This window comes from Petaurus breviceps, unplaced genomic scaffold (assembly GCF_028583685.1).
Source record: "Petaurus breviceps papuanus isolate PSGF00001 unplaced genomic scaffold, PetGlider_PUasm1.0 79, whole genome shotgun sequence".
Lineage (NCBI taxonomy): Eukaryota > Metazoa > Chordata > Mammalia > Diprotodontia > Petauridae > Petaurus > Petaurus breviceps.
The window spans coordinates 23,329,070-23,345,680 of record NW_027186523.1 but is presented as its reverse complement, the minus strand read 5'-3'; the positions used below and the strand labels follow the sequence as shown (position 1 = coordinate 23,345,680).

Genomic DNA, 16,611 nt, shown 5'->3' with positions numbered 1-16,611 from the left:
CAAAAGCTAGTCCTTGAACTTTAAATATAGTTTCCTACTTTTTCCCCTTTTCCTGGAATGTGTTCTTCCTCTATTTAAAAATCCTTTTTTTCCTTCAAGATTTAACTTAAGTGCTACTTCTTATGCAAAACCTTCTCTGATCCCCCACCTGAAAGTGTTTAGTTCCATCTTATATTTTCGAAGAAAATTTTGCTTGGATCTCTTATTCTTATCCAATTGAATTCAAGAAGCACTTTAAAAAATAATCTTATTTTTATTGATACCTTTAGCTTTTACATCATATTAATTTCTGAACATATCCCTCCCCTAACTAATGATTCATTCATTGTAACAAAGTTTTTTTTAATTATTTTTCCCTAATGACATATACAATTTTTTAACATTTTTTTTTAAGTTTTGAGTTTCAAATTCTATCCCTCCCTCTCTTCTCTCTTGTCTGAGACAGTAAGCAATCTTATATAGGTTGTACATGTGCAATCATGTAAAACATTTTCATATTAGTCATCCTGTGGAATAAAACTTGAACTTGAAAAAAAAGAAAGATAAAAATAGTATGCTTCCCATCAGTTCTTTGTCTGGAGGCGGATAGCATTTTTCATCATGAGTCTTTTGGAATTGTCTTAGATGGTTATATTACTGAGAATAGCTAAGTCATTCACAGTTGTCCATTGTACAATATTGATGTTACTGTGTACAATGTTCCTGTGGTTCTGTTCACTTCACTCTTCGTTGGTTCATGGGTCTTTCCACATTTTTCTGAAATCTTTCTGCTTGTCATTTCTTATAGCACAACAATATTCCATTAAATGCTACAAAGATTTTTTTAAAAACGGAGTGGGGGGAAGCAGTTCAGGGAAACTATTGATTTATATTGATAAGATTGATAAATAAGCATTTACTGACTATCTAATATGTGCCAGGCATTTGCCTACTATTTGGAAGATAAGTGCTAGGGATAGAAAAACAAATTGAAAAATAGTTTCTGCCCCACCCTCCTACCTATTCAAAAGAACTTAAATTATCCCATCTTAATGCATGTTAATAGATAAGTATATATATGATAATGTGGTGAAGAGAGAGAACTAACAATTAAGGGGAACCGCAAAGAGTTAACATTTTTGGAGGCAGTGCATGAACTGAGAATTAATGGAGGCTAGAATTTCTAAGAGGAGGAAGTGCCTTCCAGGAATGGTACACAGCCTCTACAAAGGCATCTACAAATTAGGCATTGATCTATAAAGTTCAGAAACGAGGTGGGTCAGTCTTACCAGAACAGAATGTGTATAAATGAGGAAGGAGCTAATGTTGAGTAAACCTGGAAAGAGATGCCAAAATCAGACTACAAAAAGGCTTTATATGTCAAGTTGATGGTTTGTATTTTCTCTTACAGGCAAAAGGGTGAGAATATTAGTCTGATTTGATAGCATGCTGTGTTTCCCTCTAGGAGCATGTAAGTTCGTTAAAATCTGGGATTCTGACTTTATTTTTTTAACCATTGAATAAATAACCCTAGTGTGTTGTATTTTACTTCTATACGTTGAATTGACAAAACTTAGCTCACCCACAAATGGTAAAATGCTCTTAGACTTCTAGAAATGTTGATAGATCTAACACTTTTTATTAACTATTTTATTAATAAACCAACCAATTTAATTATTAAAAATTAATCCATTTATTAATTTTTCAACTATTTTATTAAATAGTTTATTATTATAGTAAATAATTTATTACCTATTAACAGCTATATTATTTTGTCCACAAAAACATTTATTGAATGCAAAGAACACCACTGCATATAACATCAGCCTTTTCCTGATATGTTAGTTTTGATCATCTTTTTTTCTTCCTGTTTTAAAAAATCATTTCTATTACCTATATTATTACCTATAGATCCTATGAACAGAGGCTTTCTAGTTTTATACATTGAGTTATTTGTAAAAACATACTCTCAGGAAGCTCTCTTGGGAAAGGATCCTTTCAGTAAGAGATGGATCTCTAGTAGAGGATGGGGGAGGGATTCAGAGGGAAATATAAATAATGTAAAAACAAAAGATATCTGTAAAATTATGTTGAAAGGTAAATAATGCATCTGAAATACCAATGAATTACGAACTATCCTTATATTTGAAATGGTACTTAAACTTTATATTGAATCTACAAAGAAGATTCACTTTTCTCATGTCTTGAGAAATCGTCAAAGTATTTGCTAAAGGAATATATTTAACAAGATGTTTCCCTACAATATTATTCATTTAGCCCTCTATTGAAGCAAAGATATTTTATCTGCACGCTTATTACCCATTTGAGAGATAAACTCATTCCAGATATTATCCCTTAAGCTTTGTTACTCATCTCTGAGATGGTCTTTATGGCACCATTCCAGCACATTAATGTGAATCTGGACAGAAGGATGCACACGCATACCAAGTGCTGCTGCTAGAATGTTGGGACTGCAATCTTTAGTATAACCAAATGTACACCTGTAGAAGCAGCTCTTCCCAACTATGCTCAATAAGAAGCTTCAACTCTTATTTCTACAGATCCATCAGATGAGATGAAAGGGTAGCAATTATTCAGTACTTTATTAAAATAAAGTCTATCTTTGTCTTGTCTATTTTAATTTTCACTAACCTTGATGTGTTTTGTGGTCTGGTCATTTGTTTAGCATTCATGAGACTGAGACCACCAAATAATTTCTTTTAATAAAAAAAGGGAATACTTCAGATGTTATTTTATCAATCATTATACACCTCAGATATTAAAGTAGTATTCGATTAGTAAAATATTCTTGGAATATATTTTAATTATTACAATATGGCAAAAATACAGTCCCATAAAATTATCAGTTTTTATAGCACATATTGTTTAGTCGCTGTATAGATCACATAGTTATCATTTAGAATCAAAGAGCTAGAGCTAGGAGAAATTTTAAATGTTGTCTAGTGTTCCTCCTTTTATAGAAAAAGAACCTGAACTAAGGGGACTGCATTGCCCCCTATCACCAGGTAGGCAGCACAGAAAGCAACTGAACTCAGTTTTTCCAAATCTGCAGTGTTCTTTCCCAAGTACCATATTACCTCTCTTTGTAGAATTCTTGAAAGTAGGCTTTAAAAACTAAGCCAGGAGAGGAGAAGATTAGGTCCATTAAAATGTAATTGTTTAAACTGTCCCAAAATGTGTTGTCCCAATATATTTGCCACTCTTCCTAATCCTAAGGTAGCCCTGATCCCTTCACTGCTAGGAAGCGTTTACTCTTCAGTGCCAACTATCCAAATGAAAACTGAAAAATTCAGTCCACTATTTGAAACTTTCCACTAGCCAGATGTTATGGTGCTCTGCAAACACAATATTTATCAGTTTCAAATACACAGAAATTTCCACACAGATGCCAAATAGTATAAGAAAAAGAGCAAAGCATTAGATCTCCTTTAATCCTTTTGTGTGAAATTTTCTAGGTTATGTGTGTCTCATTACAAGCTCTGCCTAAATTCTTGTTGGGTTACTTGCACAGTAAACTCATGTTTACTTCTATGATTATTTACCTATAGATCTGATGAACAGAGTCTTTCTAGTTTTATACATTGAATTATCTTTAAAAACATACTCTTAGGAAGCTCTCTTGGGAAAAAATCCTTTCAATACATGATGACAAAATCTCTAATTAAAACACTTCAATCCCAGTTTAAAAGTTATTTAGTAATAATAATAATAGTTATGATGTTTATAGTGCTTTAAAGTTTGTCGAATGTTTTACAAATATTGTTAGGTTGTTTCCTTCACGTCTGACTCTTCATGACCCCATTTGCCGTTGTCTTGGCAAAGATATTAGAGTGGGTTGCCATTTTGTTCTCCAGCTCGTTTTACAGATGAGGAAACTGAGACAAACAGGGTTAAGTGACTTGACCAAGTTCATATAGCTAGGCTACATGGCTGAGGCCTGAGTTGAACTTAGGTCTTCAGATGCTTGTCCTTTGCTCTATCCACGGCGCCACCTAGCTGCCACTTCACAAATATCTCACTTTATGCTCACAGTTCTGGGAGGCAGGTGCTATTATATTATTATTATTATTATTATTATTTTCCCTTTTATAGGATGAGGAGGCAGAGGCAGACAAAGCTTAAGTCCCTTGCCCAGGGTCACTAGCTCACATAGATAGGAAAGGTCTGAGGCTAGATTCTAACTCAAGTCTACCTAACAAGGTTCATCATGTCCTTAAACCTCTGGGCCACCAAGTGGTCAGTGGTGAGTCCTCATATGGATGGAGCTGGTTAGTCAAAAACTAGTTGTTTTATACATATATATATATATACACACATATATATATACACACACACATACATATAAATATATACATAGACATAAACACACAAACATTTATATGCATGTATATACATATGCATATATATACATACACAAATATACACACATATTGTATGTATATATACATTGTGTGTGTGTATAGTTTCCTCAATTAGAATGTGAAGTCCTTGATGCAGGTACTATTTTGCGGCTGCTTCATATGCATGCATGTGTGTAAATATATATATATATGCATATATTTGTGTATGTATTTTTTATATATGCAAAATGAAATACATGCAAAAAGTAAGGGCAAGGTAATCTGGGAAAGGCACCAGCAGCTGGGGATGGGGAGGGGTGGGGATGGAGGAGGGGGATCAGGAAAGGCTTCATATAGGCACTTATGCTGAATTTTGAAAGGAACTGTATTTCAAGAGGCAGAGGGAGTGCATTGTAGGTGTCCCAATGGAGTCAAGAAGAATTGAATTTAAATTCAGCTTTAGACACTTGGAAGCACTTTGAGGCTGACTGAGTCACTTAGCCTCTGTATGCCTCAGTTTCTTAATGTGAAAGGATCAAATGAGATAATAATTACAAAGCACATAGCAGTCCTTGACACATAGAGTTACATAAATGTGGTTGTTGTTCATTATTTCAGGTATGAGGACAACCCATGCAAAAACTCAGAAGTGAAAGGCAGAATATTATGATTGAGGAATAACTGGTAGGCCTGCTGGTCCACAGAGCGCATGAAAGGGGAGAAACAGTGCATGATAAGTCTAGAAAGGTCATCTAGAGACAGACTGTGAAGCACTTTAAGGAAGATCTGAGCTATGGGGATGGCTATGCAAGTGGAAAAGGAAAATAGAGATTTAAGGTTTTCAAAACACTCTTACATAAATTTTCTCATCTCAGCCTCACAAGGATTCTATAAAGTGGATACTATAAGTATCTTTATTCCTATTTTATAAATGAAGTAACTGAGGCTCAGGGAGGTTAAAGGATTTGCCTGTGGTGTGTGTCTTAGCCAATAACTTAAAGGCACAACTCAAACCCAGGTCATTTTGAGTGTGTGTGTCTGTGTCTGCGCACACGCAGGCACACATATACATGTGTGTGCATATGTGTGTTTGAGAAATGACCCATTAAAGGTGTTATGGTAAAAGAAATAGAACATTTGAATTAAAAAATCCTCCATCTAAATTGCTAACTTCATGAGTTTGGGCACATCACTTAATCTCTTAAAATACAAGTATCTACATTTATAAATCTCTTAATCTCTAAACACTCTTCCCAAAATTCTATGTCCCTAGGATTTGGGAGGAAAACAATTATAGAAAGTACATAGGCTATGTCTGTATCAGTAATCTCTATTTATGGTTAAGGAACCATAAAGTGGAGTAAGGAAAAAGTACCTGTTACTTTATCAACTTTAACTTTTTGTTCTGCATATAATAAGGATACGTCAGTCTTTTAGTAAACAGAAAACCCCTTCCTTCAAGCATTATTCTTGACTATAAGGAAAACATCTTTTAATTTAATTTGTGTTTTCTTACAAATGTAAAAAAGTTCTAGAATATGAGATTTACTGAGAATAGTTTTTTTGTTGTTATTCAGTCATTTCTCAGTAGTGTCCAACTCTTCATGACCCCTTTTAGGGGTCTTTTTGGCGAAGATAATGGAGGGGTTTGCCACTTCTTTCTCCAATTCATTTTACAGATGAGGAACTGAGGCCAACAGGGTTAAGTGACTTGCCCAGGTTCACACACCTAGAAAGTGTCTGAGGCCAGATTTGAACTCAGTTCTTTCTGATTCCAAGTCTGGCGCTCCACCCACTGCACTACCTAGTTGACCTCAGAGATTATATAAAACAGAAGAGCAAAAAAGTATGTATTTTATGACATGAGTAAAACCTGGCAATAAAATTTGAAAATTTTATTAATGACATAATTATATTTTTAGTTATTAGTAGTTACTGTCACTATTAGTAACCAAGAATCAACCATATCAACAATGAGAATTGGAGCAAAAATAAATAACCATCTATACCTGGCAGTCAGGGTGGTCTATAAAATTTTATGCTATTCAAGATCAACATTCTCTGCCTCCTACATGGGTATCATCCTGGCCAATTTCCAAAAATATATCCATGCCATTACCTAAGGGTATTTCTTTCTCCACTCATGGAGTTATTGAGTTTTATAGGTAGCTGGAACCTCAGAGATCATCTGGTATAAGATCTTCCCAATGACTTCATTAAAAAAAAGGATAACAGACATTCAGAAATGCTGACAAATACTCACTGAATTCACCAGCTCCCACACTTAACTTTTATTTTCAGCTATTTTCATAATTTTGACTTAGCCCAGGCAGATAATCTGCCACTCTTCATTATCTTGCCTCAATAATACTCCCCAATAATACTTTACTAATACTTTAATATAATACAGATACTTTAACATAGTTGGTAATTATTTGTAACGGCTTTGCATATATTTCAGTATATTATCTGCAGGTTGATGTCCTGTATTAAAAAAAAAATGGAAACTCAAGGACGCAACAATATAATTTCTTTGTGTCTCTTACTTTATTGTTGTTATACAAGTTATTGTATATATGCAAGAAAGTATTTATATGTATATGTCTACATGTATGTTTACATATACATATTCATAAGTATATTACATATAAAGACGTGAAATATTCATATCTTTTGTGCGTGTCCATTTCCACAAGAAAGATGAATTTCTAGCCTTTTGTATCTTTTATATAGTGGGTTCATACAAAGTCATCACAGTTAAATAGATCTTTACATGGGGTAAAGAAAGATCAAAGAATGTTATTATTCTATTTTGAAAGTTTTTTGTTATTTCTCAACTTCTGAGTAGGTGGATAATCCTTCATAGCTATTCTCTTTCTTTCCTACTTTGTTCCTTCACTCCTTTCCTTCCTTTCTGTCTTCCTGTACCTCTCTTGTCTAGCTTGGCTTCAGAAAATAGGACCTCCAAAAATGATGTGTTGATCAAGATTGTAAAGGAAAGAAAAAGAGAGACAGAGACAGAGAAAGACAGAGAGAGACAAAGACAAACAGAGACAAAGAGAGACACAAGGAGAGAACCATATCTTTAGGGCAACGCAGTATAGTCAGGCAACTGAAATTTATTAAGTACCTACTGCGTACAAGCATTGTTTTAAGTGCTAGAAATATAAAAAAAAAGAAACATGGCAAGAAATAAAAGTTCTTGTTCACAAAGAACTCAAAGTCAATGTGAGAGATAAAATAAAGGACAAAGTGAAGATAATACAGAGGGGAAGGCACTAGTATTTAGGGGAATCAGGAAAGCTTTATTTTAGAAGGTAGGATTTTATCTGGGATTTGAAGGAAGCCAGAGGAATCAGCATATGAAAATGAAAGAGAAATTCCAGGTTTGGGGAACAGCCAGTGAAAATGACCTGAGTTGGGAGATGGAGTGTCTTGTGTGAAGAACAGCATGGAGGCCAGTGACACTGAATGTATAGTTCAGAATAGTCAAGTGGAAGGAACACTGAATGTGAAGTCAGAGGACCCAGATTACATTCTGGCTTTCCCACTTACTATCTATTTAACCATGGACAAATCAATGAACTTCTCTGGGCCTCTAATTTATTATCTGTAAAATTATTGACCTAAATTACCTCTAATGTCACTTCTAGTTCTAAACTAATAATACTTTCTTTTTTCTTCCACCTCAAATCCTCTTACTTTTACATCTCCTATTCTCACTCCTACAATTAAGGGGTCTCTAGACTTGTAGTCCTGAACCCATTTTGACAGACAGATAAGTAATAACCTAGAGATCTGTTTCCCTTGTATAGCACAGTTACCTGATGTGATGAGGAGTACCTATGGTATTTCTCTACTTCTAGGGATCTCACGAGGTCTGTTATCCTGAGGAGTAAGATTTTGGGATTTCTTCAACAACTCAGAATAGAAAGTCTATACCCCCTACTAGTTCTAGAAAGTGCCATGGTTATGAGGTCTCTCTAATATTCTGTTCTCAAAGAAGATTAAAGAACTATGTGTAATAAATATTTCCCTCACTTTGGAATTCCCATGCATTATTGGCTTCCGTGAAGAGATGAAGCACAATTCAAATACCCAGTAACTGCTTTACTGGTAATTCAGGCAGAAACTATCCATTAAATAGTAAACTATTTAATTGGGATAGAATAGCAAAGTAAATGACAGGTGAGAGTTAAAGCAACAGAATGATTCGCAGAACCACATACAAAAATGAATATAGCTTTCTAGAAAATAAAAGAGGAGAGAAAGATAAAAAGAAAAGATTATTAGGGCAACCTTCTGAGAAATGTCCACGCACTGGCCTTACTGAGGCTGCAATTAGGCTTGATTGTTATCTACCTGGCATCATTACTGGAAGATCTCTCCCACCACTTCCTGTAGTCAGTGTTTTTTGTTTTTGTTTACGATTTTTGCCTACTGAAGCTAAGAAAATTGATACAATAGAAGAAGGGGGGGGAGGGGGAAGGTGTATGGAGTGAAGGGGTCAGAGGATTTGTTTTCAAATCCCAGTTCTGCTACTTACTGCTTATAAGACTTTGGGCAAGTCATATCATTTGACGGATTGATTGCTTGTATCACATCTCTGGGTCTCAAGAAGAAGGATGACCTAATAACCTCTAAGACCTTTTCCACCTCTAAATCTGGGAAATTCTGATCTATGTCCTAGCCAAGCAACTCCCTCAATGCTGCTGCTACACCTGTATTTTTTTTTAAGCAACTGGGGTTAAGTAGCTTGCTCAAGGTTACACAGCCAGGTGTTTCTGGGTGGGTGCTAAGTGTCTGAGCCCGGATTAGATCCCCAGGTCATCCCGACACTGCGGCCGGTGCTCTTACTCACTGTGCTACCTGGCCACCCCACACCTGTATTTTTCTACCCTGCCTGTTAAAACTCCTAAAAATCTTCCTCTATTGGCTCCATAATGCTATATCTGTAGCTTCTCTCTCTATCTTTATAGCCACCACCTGACATTCTACTAAAAGTGGTTCTCTATGGCTGCCATCTGTAGTTTCTTCTTCAGGGAAGTGACATTGTTCTTGTAAAGGGACATTCCAGTGCCCACATGCCTTGGGACCAATCACTACAATCTAAACTCTACTATTATTAGTCTGCCTTACAATCCTGTGTTGTTGGCTTACAAAAGTGTGGCAGAGGCAACTGTAACACATGGAGAGTCACCCTTTTTCAACAGATTGAAAACTCCCAAATCTTAGTCTCATACCAAGTTAGGAAAACTGAATTCCATTCACCTATCCCTTGTATCTGGTTGTTGGCAATTTGTTTCTCACATGGTTGGAACCACCTGAGAAGTCTTGTTAAGGTTAGGGTTAAACACTGGTACTCCTTTCCATCTGCCTTTCCATCTTCCATTATCTCCCTTCTTCTCCACCTCCAATCGCTGCTAGGCCATACAAATTTCACTAAAGTACAAATAATACTCAAGAGTACCATAGAAACACTTGGAGAGAAAGGGCAAATATACATCTTCATCTATAAAATGAGGAGGCTGAACTATATGACTTCTGAGGTTCTTCTTAGATTTCAATCTAATCCCATTCACCCATGGGATGTGACCCAATTATTTCTTCAACAGGTTATCATTTATTATTTATTATATTAGATGTGGTAAAAATTTACCTTTAATAAAATCATCACCTTGTCAATATCATTACTAATTCTCAGATGTCATTATTTATTTGTTACCTTACAGATATAGATCTCTCTCTCTCTCTCTCTCTCTCTCTCTCTCTCTCTCTCTTTCTCTCTCTCTCTCCCCTTGGGAAGCTATGTGACACTTTAAATAGATTGCTAGGCCTGGAGCCTGGAAGATATCTTCCAGGCTAGAAGTTGGCCTTAGACACTAGCTGTATGACCTTGGCCAAGTCACTTAACACTGCCTCAATTTCCTCATTTGTAAACCACTTCAGTATCTTTGCCAAGAAAATCCCCAACAGATTCACAAAGTGCAGAATGTGACTGAAAAGCAATGGAATATACACATGTATGTGTATGTATGTACATGTGCATATACATATATACATAGATGTATCATCCTTGATGATCCAGATTCTTCATAGATAAATTTCAAATTGGTTTGGGGGGATTTTATATTCTCACTGCAACAGTGTTCCACATCCTGTGCTATACGGAGATATAGCAAAGTACCAGACGACAAATGCATATTCTGTGTTACAATTCTACATTTAAGATGGAATACTAAGTACTCAACCAAATAGCTTCAGATATATGGCTTTTACACAAATGTTCAATTATGTTTACACTGCCACTGTGCAAAAAAAAAATATGTGTGTGTGTTTGTGTATGTGTATGTACTGTGGTATTTTCCAGCTGACACTACTGAATTAAATATGGTATCAAGGGAAATCATGTGTCTCTTGTAATTAAATATATACATAGGTACATGCCACAGTACATCTCTCAATAAACCCAACTCTATTTTTCTGATGGAGAGTGTATACTAGTAAAGAGAACCTGATATTAAAATTAAGACCTAACAAATTAAGGTTGAAACCCCATGTATCAAAGAATTATTATGTCCCATAACCAAATTCTAGGTTTCCTACTGAAAAATAAATGTGCCATTCAGAGAAATGGATATGGATTCTGAACTGTGGAAAAACAATTATTCCAACAGTGATATCCACAAAGTTAATAGCAGAATTGCCATCATGGTGGACTGCCAAAACTGGCAGCTAATCCACTTGCCTACATAAGAAGAACAATTATTCTGTTCATCTCATTCATTCTGCCATTCTCCTCCTCATTGTCCAATGCTTCTGCGTTCTATTTCCAATTCCATCTGATCACAGTCAGCTCACAATAGGTATTGGATAATTCCTATACAAATAATAAGCACTTTTTTTCAATTATGTGTGCTCTATTTTAAACATTCCACAATGTTAAAATGCATTTTTTTCTTTTATGCTAACTACAAAGCTGTATTAATAAAATTATGGTTAGAAAGGATCTTAACTATCAAAATTTCAGACATCTCCTAAAAATGGCTAGCATCCTAGAAAGTCAAACTTCTGATAAATAGCCTAGTAAAAAGCAACAGAACAATTTTCGTTGATCCTATGAAGCTTTTCCTTTTTGTTCTCTTCTCTGGCAAAGAAGTCAGCTGTATTGTTTAAAAACAACAACAACAGTTCAAACCTCATGCTTCTCTTTTCCCTCTACACTAAGCATACTTAGTTGAAAATCTTACACAATTTGAATGGCTCTTATATAATATTCATCACTGCATCTGCTATCTGGCCTAGAGGATGGTGTGAACAAATACTTCCATTCTGATAATTTATTCCAATTTTCTGCTAAGTCAGCAAAGTCTCTTTCTAAATGTGTTTTTAAAACAGGTAACACCAAATACATCTGATGACAGGAAAAAACATTTGGCCACTATAAAGGTGGCTTGTAATTGATCCTCACATAAGACCTAACCTTCTGGTAATATAATATTTAGGATTCTGCTATTGCCCAAAGGGATTCCTTTGCTGAAGATTTGCTCAGGTATTCTTAACAAGAAGGGGTCTCAGTAATGCAACACATTAAAAAACAAACAGGAAATGATAAACAATACTCAATATTTTTACTCAATATAAATTTATCAAAATATTTACATATACTACACTTTTTTTTTTTCTGTCACACACAAGCATGTTTTTCAATAGCCAATTCAGTTAAATTAGAAACTGACTTCTATTGGCAGTTAGTCATTTTAATTACAGTGTGATGGCTTTGCTATCTTAGGAAATAAATCATTCTTCTGCACTGGAATTCTACTTATTCTACTGTCCTCCCTCTCTCCACCTCCCATTATGGACAAAAGCAAAATTGCACCTCTATCTCTTCAGCCCTCCTCTGTGGGTCCCATCCCCCTTCTCCCCTCCCCCTTACCATAAATTGCCATTTAAATGTTTAGTGCCCACCGGGTCGATTTAGCATCACAAGGCTATTTAATACCTGCTCCAGCACTTAGCTATACTAGCTTTTCTAGTAATTTTCTCATTCATAAAAATCTAATATTTGCCAGGCACCCATCATAAGATACAAACAACATTAAGCTGCTGACCTATTTTACATTATTTTCAGGTGTGATAAGCATGACATCAATTAGTGTGCTACTATTAATGAAAACAGGTGTTGTGCAGAGGAAAACAATAGTTTTGGCATTTATTTTAAGGGTTGGGGGCATTTACGTGTCATGTCAGATGACTTTAGCATATTTCATTCTAAAAGTTCTTAAAAAAAAAAAAAAACCTGGAACAGCGCCTTACCTTTGTGCGACAGACGTAACCGCGGGTGGGTAGTATCTGTTGCGTGACCTCCAGTCCCAAACTCGAGAAGCAAACCCCCCAGGACCGAAATGATGATGTGCCCGGCAGAAGCCATGCTGCTCCCTGGGCAAGGACCCCCCTTTCCTCCGGGCTTCACTTGGGCTGCCGGGGTTGGGAGTTGAACGGGCGACTTTTTCTTCAGGGGCAGCACCAGCAGCTCTGTCACACACCACGACCTAGTGCGTTGTCACCAGAAAACACGATCCCCAAGTGCCATTTGTCAGGCTGTGTTGGGAGATGTCACGGGAAGCCTCCCTCTCGCTTAGGACAGTTGTTTTCCAGCTAGAGAGTGTGGGGACATTCCAAGGGAGGAGTTCGGCTTGGGCTCTTGGACCCCAGGAACCGCCTGCAGATTCTTCAGAACTGCTTTTGCAGTCACTTTCTGCGAGGCTGTTCATTCAGAAAAAGACATACACATACACACACACACACACACACACACACACACACACACTCACGCGCACACTCGCGCGCACCCCCTCCCCAAACTCCCCACCCCACCTCCTCCTTGGGGGCTCCTCGCAGCCCCTCCGAAGTCAGCCCCTGGCTCCGGCTTGCCAAACAGCCAGTTTTAATTCACCTTTTCACCTTGGCTAATTAAAAACAAGAAGTGCCATTTTTCCCCTCGGAGTTGCGGGATCCACCCAGCGGGGATGCAGGACTGTCAGCTGCTGTGTTTACAGGCAAAGTTCAGTGAAGGCTGGAGACAGCGCTCAGACTTTGGCTGTTTCTAGGAAGTGTCTCTGGTCCACGTGCCGCGCAAGCAGGGGCTGAGATCCCTCCCTGGTTTGTGGTTAGTGGCCCTAGGTTTTTCTAAGCATCAGGGTCCCGAGATGTAAGATTTTTATCTCCCTGCCCCTCACCCCCACCCAGTGGTGTACATATGAGAAGGGTGGGGATGAGAAGAAAGGAAAGGAAATTTCAGAAAAAAATAGAGTTGAAAAAGTTGTGAGGTGTTTTGTTTGTGGGGAAAGGATGCTTAAAAAAAAGAAACCCACAAGTATTTTTAAAAGCAAAATTTAAAGGTAACCCTTAAAGTAAACTGAAATATAGATTGAGAATAATCCATCATCGCTTCTCATCAAACAAAAATTTTTGACATTTAATATTTTCATATGGATCCCTGTATATCAGGGTTAACTTTGTGGTAATGAATTTTAGCAGTTGGCAAACTAAATATTTGTGGATGAAAAATAGTCAGGGTTGTGAAAAACTATTAGATCAACGATCACATTACACTGTTATTATGACTAAGAAAAAAGTTTGAGTGATAGAAATCTTTTTAACTTCCACAAAAACAAATCCTTTGTTTTAATCCTACATTATATATTATACTTTACGTTAGGGCTAGGAACATATATTCTGGTATTTTCTTTTATTCCTATTAATTGCCCCTGTGGTAAAGATCTTGTCTATATTAAACACATACACTTAAACAAAAAGAAACTAAGTTTAATACCTTTGATTTTAACTGCTCTATCCTTCAGTAGTTTATTTTTGAAGAGACTGTGTTTGTGTAAATAAACTTAACACAGTGGGTCAACTTTCAATCAATCTCAAAAACCAAACCAAACAATGTGAAGCTGTTGGCATGGAAATGAATGATCTTACTGTGGAGGGGAGAGGTGGGGGAGAACATCCTAAAAAGTGTGTAAAGGTCTTTAAGAATTTAAGATTCAAAAAAATAAGTATGTAAACAGTAGTTGGAGGGTGGAGAAAAAAAATGACCAAGGATTTTTTGGGAATTATATTTTTACTATATGTGTCCCACTTAATAATAAAATGCATGGTATATATGGGATGCTTATCTCATATATTATTGCTCATCCCAATATTGTGTCCAAATAGACACAGAACTAAAGCATTTTCTATTCACTCTTCTAAAAATTATATGGGTGGGTATGAATGCAGTATGTTTCAGTAAAATAGGAATGCCACCAAGTGGTATAAATAATTAGATTTCAAAGGTCTAGGAAAAGATAACATATTCTAAACATCATTAAACAGTGAAACAACATGAAATGTTTGCAGACTTTTAAATCTGGGGTGGTCCTTGTAGGAACTTGCACATTTTAAAAACTAGTCTGATGAGCTATAGACATGAAGGCTGCTGTAAGTATAATACACAGTACTTTGAGAATCCTTGTTCATTTTCTTCTGAAAGTGAAGCAAATTGAAAGCAAATAGCAGTTGGTTTTTTTTTTTAATTTGTGTTATCTGGCAGAATTCTGGAAACAAATGTGTCTTCTATATCTTTTATCATAACTGTATGATTACCTTGTACAAGTTAAATTAGACCTTTATTTTCCACTGGTTTCATTTAACTTACTAAATTTGTTCATCATTTACATTAAAACAATAAAGTAGATTCAAGCTGTTTCAGAAGGACAAAAAAAAATAAGCCTTTGAAATGCTAATGTGGATACATTATTTAGAGAACTAGGTAGTTCCTCAGATCCCTTTTCCATTTTTATAAACTATCCTGTAAATTAATTTAGGACAGATTCAGCAAATTATATTCCAAAATAAAGAGATTTACAAAATTTTTTTAGTTGCTTCAAACTATATTTAACTCTGCCTGTGTTTATCAGTTCTGTTATTTGCTCACATCTGTCTTGTGCTGCCTTCTGCCATTCACCACCTCACTATATTGAGACAACACAAGCATCTGTCAGCAGGCAAACTACCTGAGTTGTGACTACACAAAAGCAATTATACAGTTGGAAGGAAATTAATCCAATATCTCACCCACTGCAGAAATCCTTTATAGAATCTCCCTATGGGTACTTAGATAATATCCTTCCTACAAAATGCCCAGCATCCAGAATCATTTAGTTTGAACCTCAGGTGCACACAAGGGGGCTGCTTCCCCTATATCTAGGGTGAGGACTGCTGGAGACCTTATGTATCTTTCTACCCATGAACTGAGGAAAGAAGCAGCCAGCTAGACAGTCAATAAACATTTATTAAATGCCTACTATGTACTAGGTACTGTGTAAGCCCTAGGGATACAAAGACAGGCAAAAGATAATCACTACTCCTAAGAAGCTCACTATCTCATAAGAGAGATGACATGCAAACAGCTATGTCCAAATAAACCATACACCAGATAAATCGGAAATATTAATAGAAGGAAGGCCAGAGAATTAACAGGGATGAGGAGAGACTATAAAAAGTAGGATTTTAGTTGGAACTTGAAGGAAGCCAGGGCTGCAGACATGGAAACCTTTAAATTTTCTCTGCTCTTTTCTTTCCCTCCTCCCCTTTCCAGCTCTGGAACCATAATCAAAAAAATACTGCCATTGCTACTGGAAAGGATGTCTCAAATCCTCCCATCTGACTATCTTTCTAACCCCAAATATCCCTTCCCTTTCCCCTTTATGCAAATGCAAGATTTTGCAATCATATTAGAATGCCAACTCTTTGGAGTCATGGGCTATCTTTGCTTTTCTCTTTGTATCCTTGGAGTGTGGCACATAGTGCTTAATAATCTATCCTTTTTTCCTTCCTTCCTTCCTTCCTTCCTTCCTTCCTTCCTTCCTTCCTTCCCTCCTTCGTTCCTTCCTTCCTTCGTTCCTTCCTTCCTTCCTTCCTTCCTTCCTTCCTTCCTTCCTTCCTTCCTTCCTTCCTTCTTTCCTTCCTTCAATCCTTCCTCCTTTCCATCCTTCCTTCTTTTTATTTTTTATCTTTAAAATTTGTTCTTGCATTCATCAAAGGTATGAGTCACTTACAATGACAAAGCAGCTGCCTCAGGTACAGCAGACTGAAGGGACCTAGCATTAAGTAACAGAGCAGCAGTGACAGGTACAACTTGAAATAATCACTTAACCTCTCTAATCCCCACTTTCTTTATCTATAAATGGTTGAGGGGCAGTGAGGGGTCCTACAAGTA

At 36.4% G+C, this 16,611-nt stretch overlaps 1 protein-coding gene across 1 annotated transcript in view; it reads right to left on the bottom strand.

The window, feature by feature from the left end:
- The window catches only part of LOC138175716 (semaphorin-3E-like), a 347,967-nt gene extending 334,410 nt beyond the window's left edge, over positions 1-13,557 (bottom strand). The window contains exon 1 of the mRNA XM_069106214.1: positions 12,660-13,557. Within this exon, the coding sequence (XP_068962315.1) occupies positions 12,660-12,774 (115 nt within the window). The 5' untranslated portion in view covers positions 12,775-13,557. The remainder of the gene's footprint in view (positions 1-12,659) is intronic.
- Between the last annotated feature and the right edge of the window lie 3,054 nt (positions 13,558-16,611).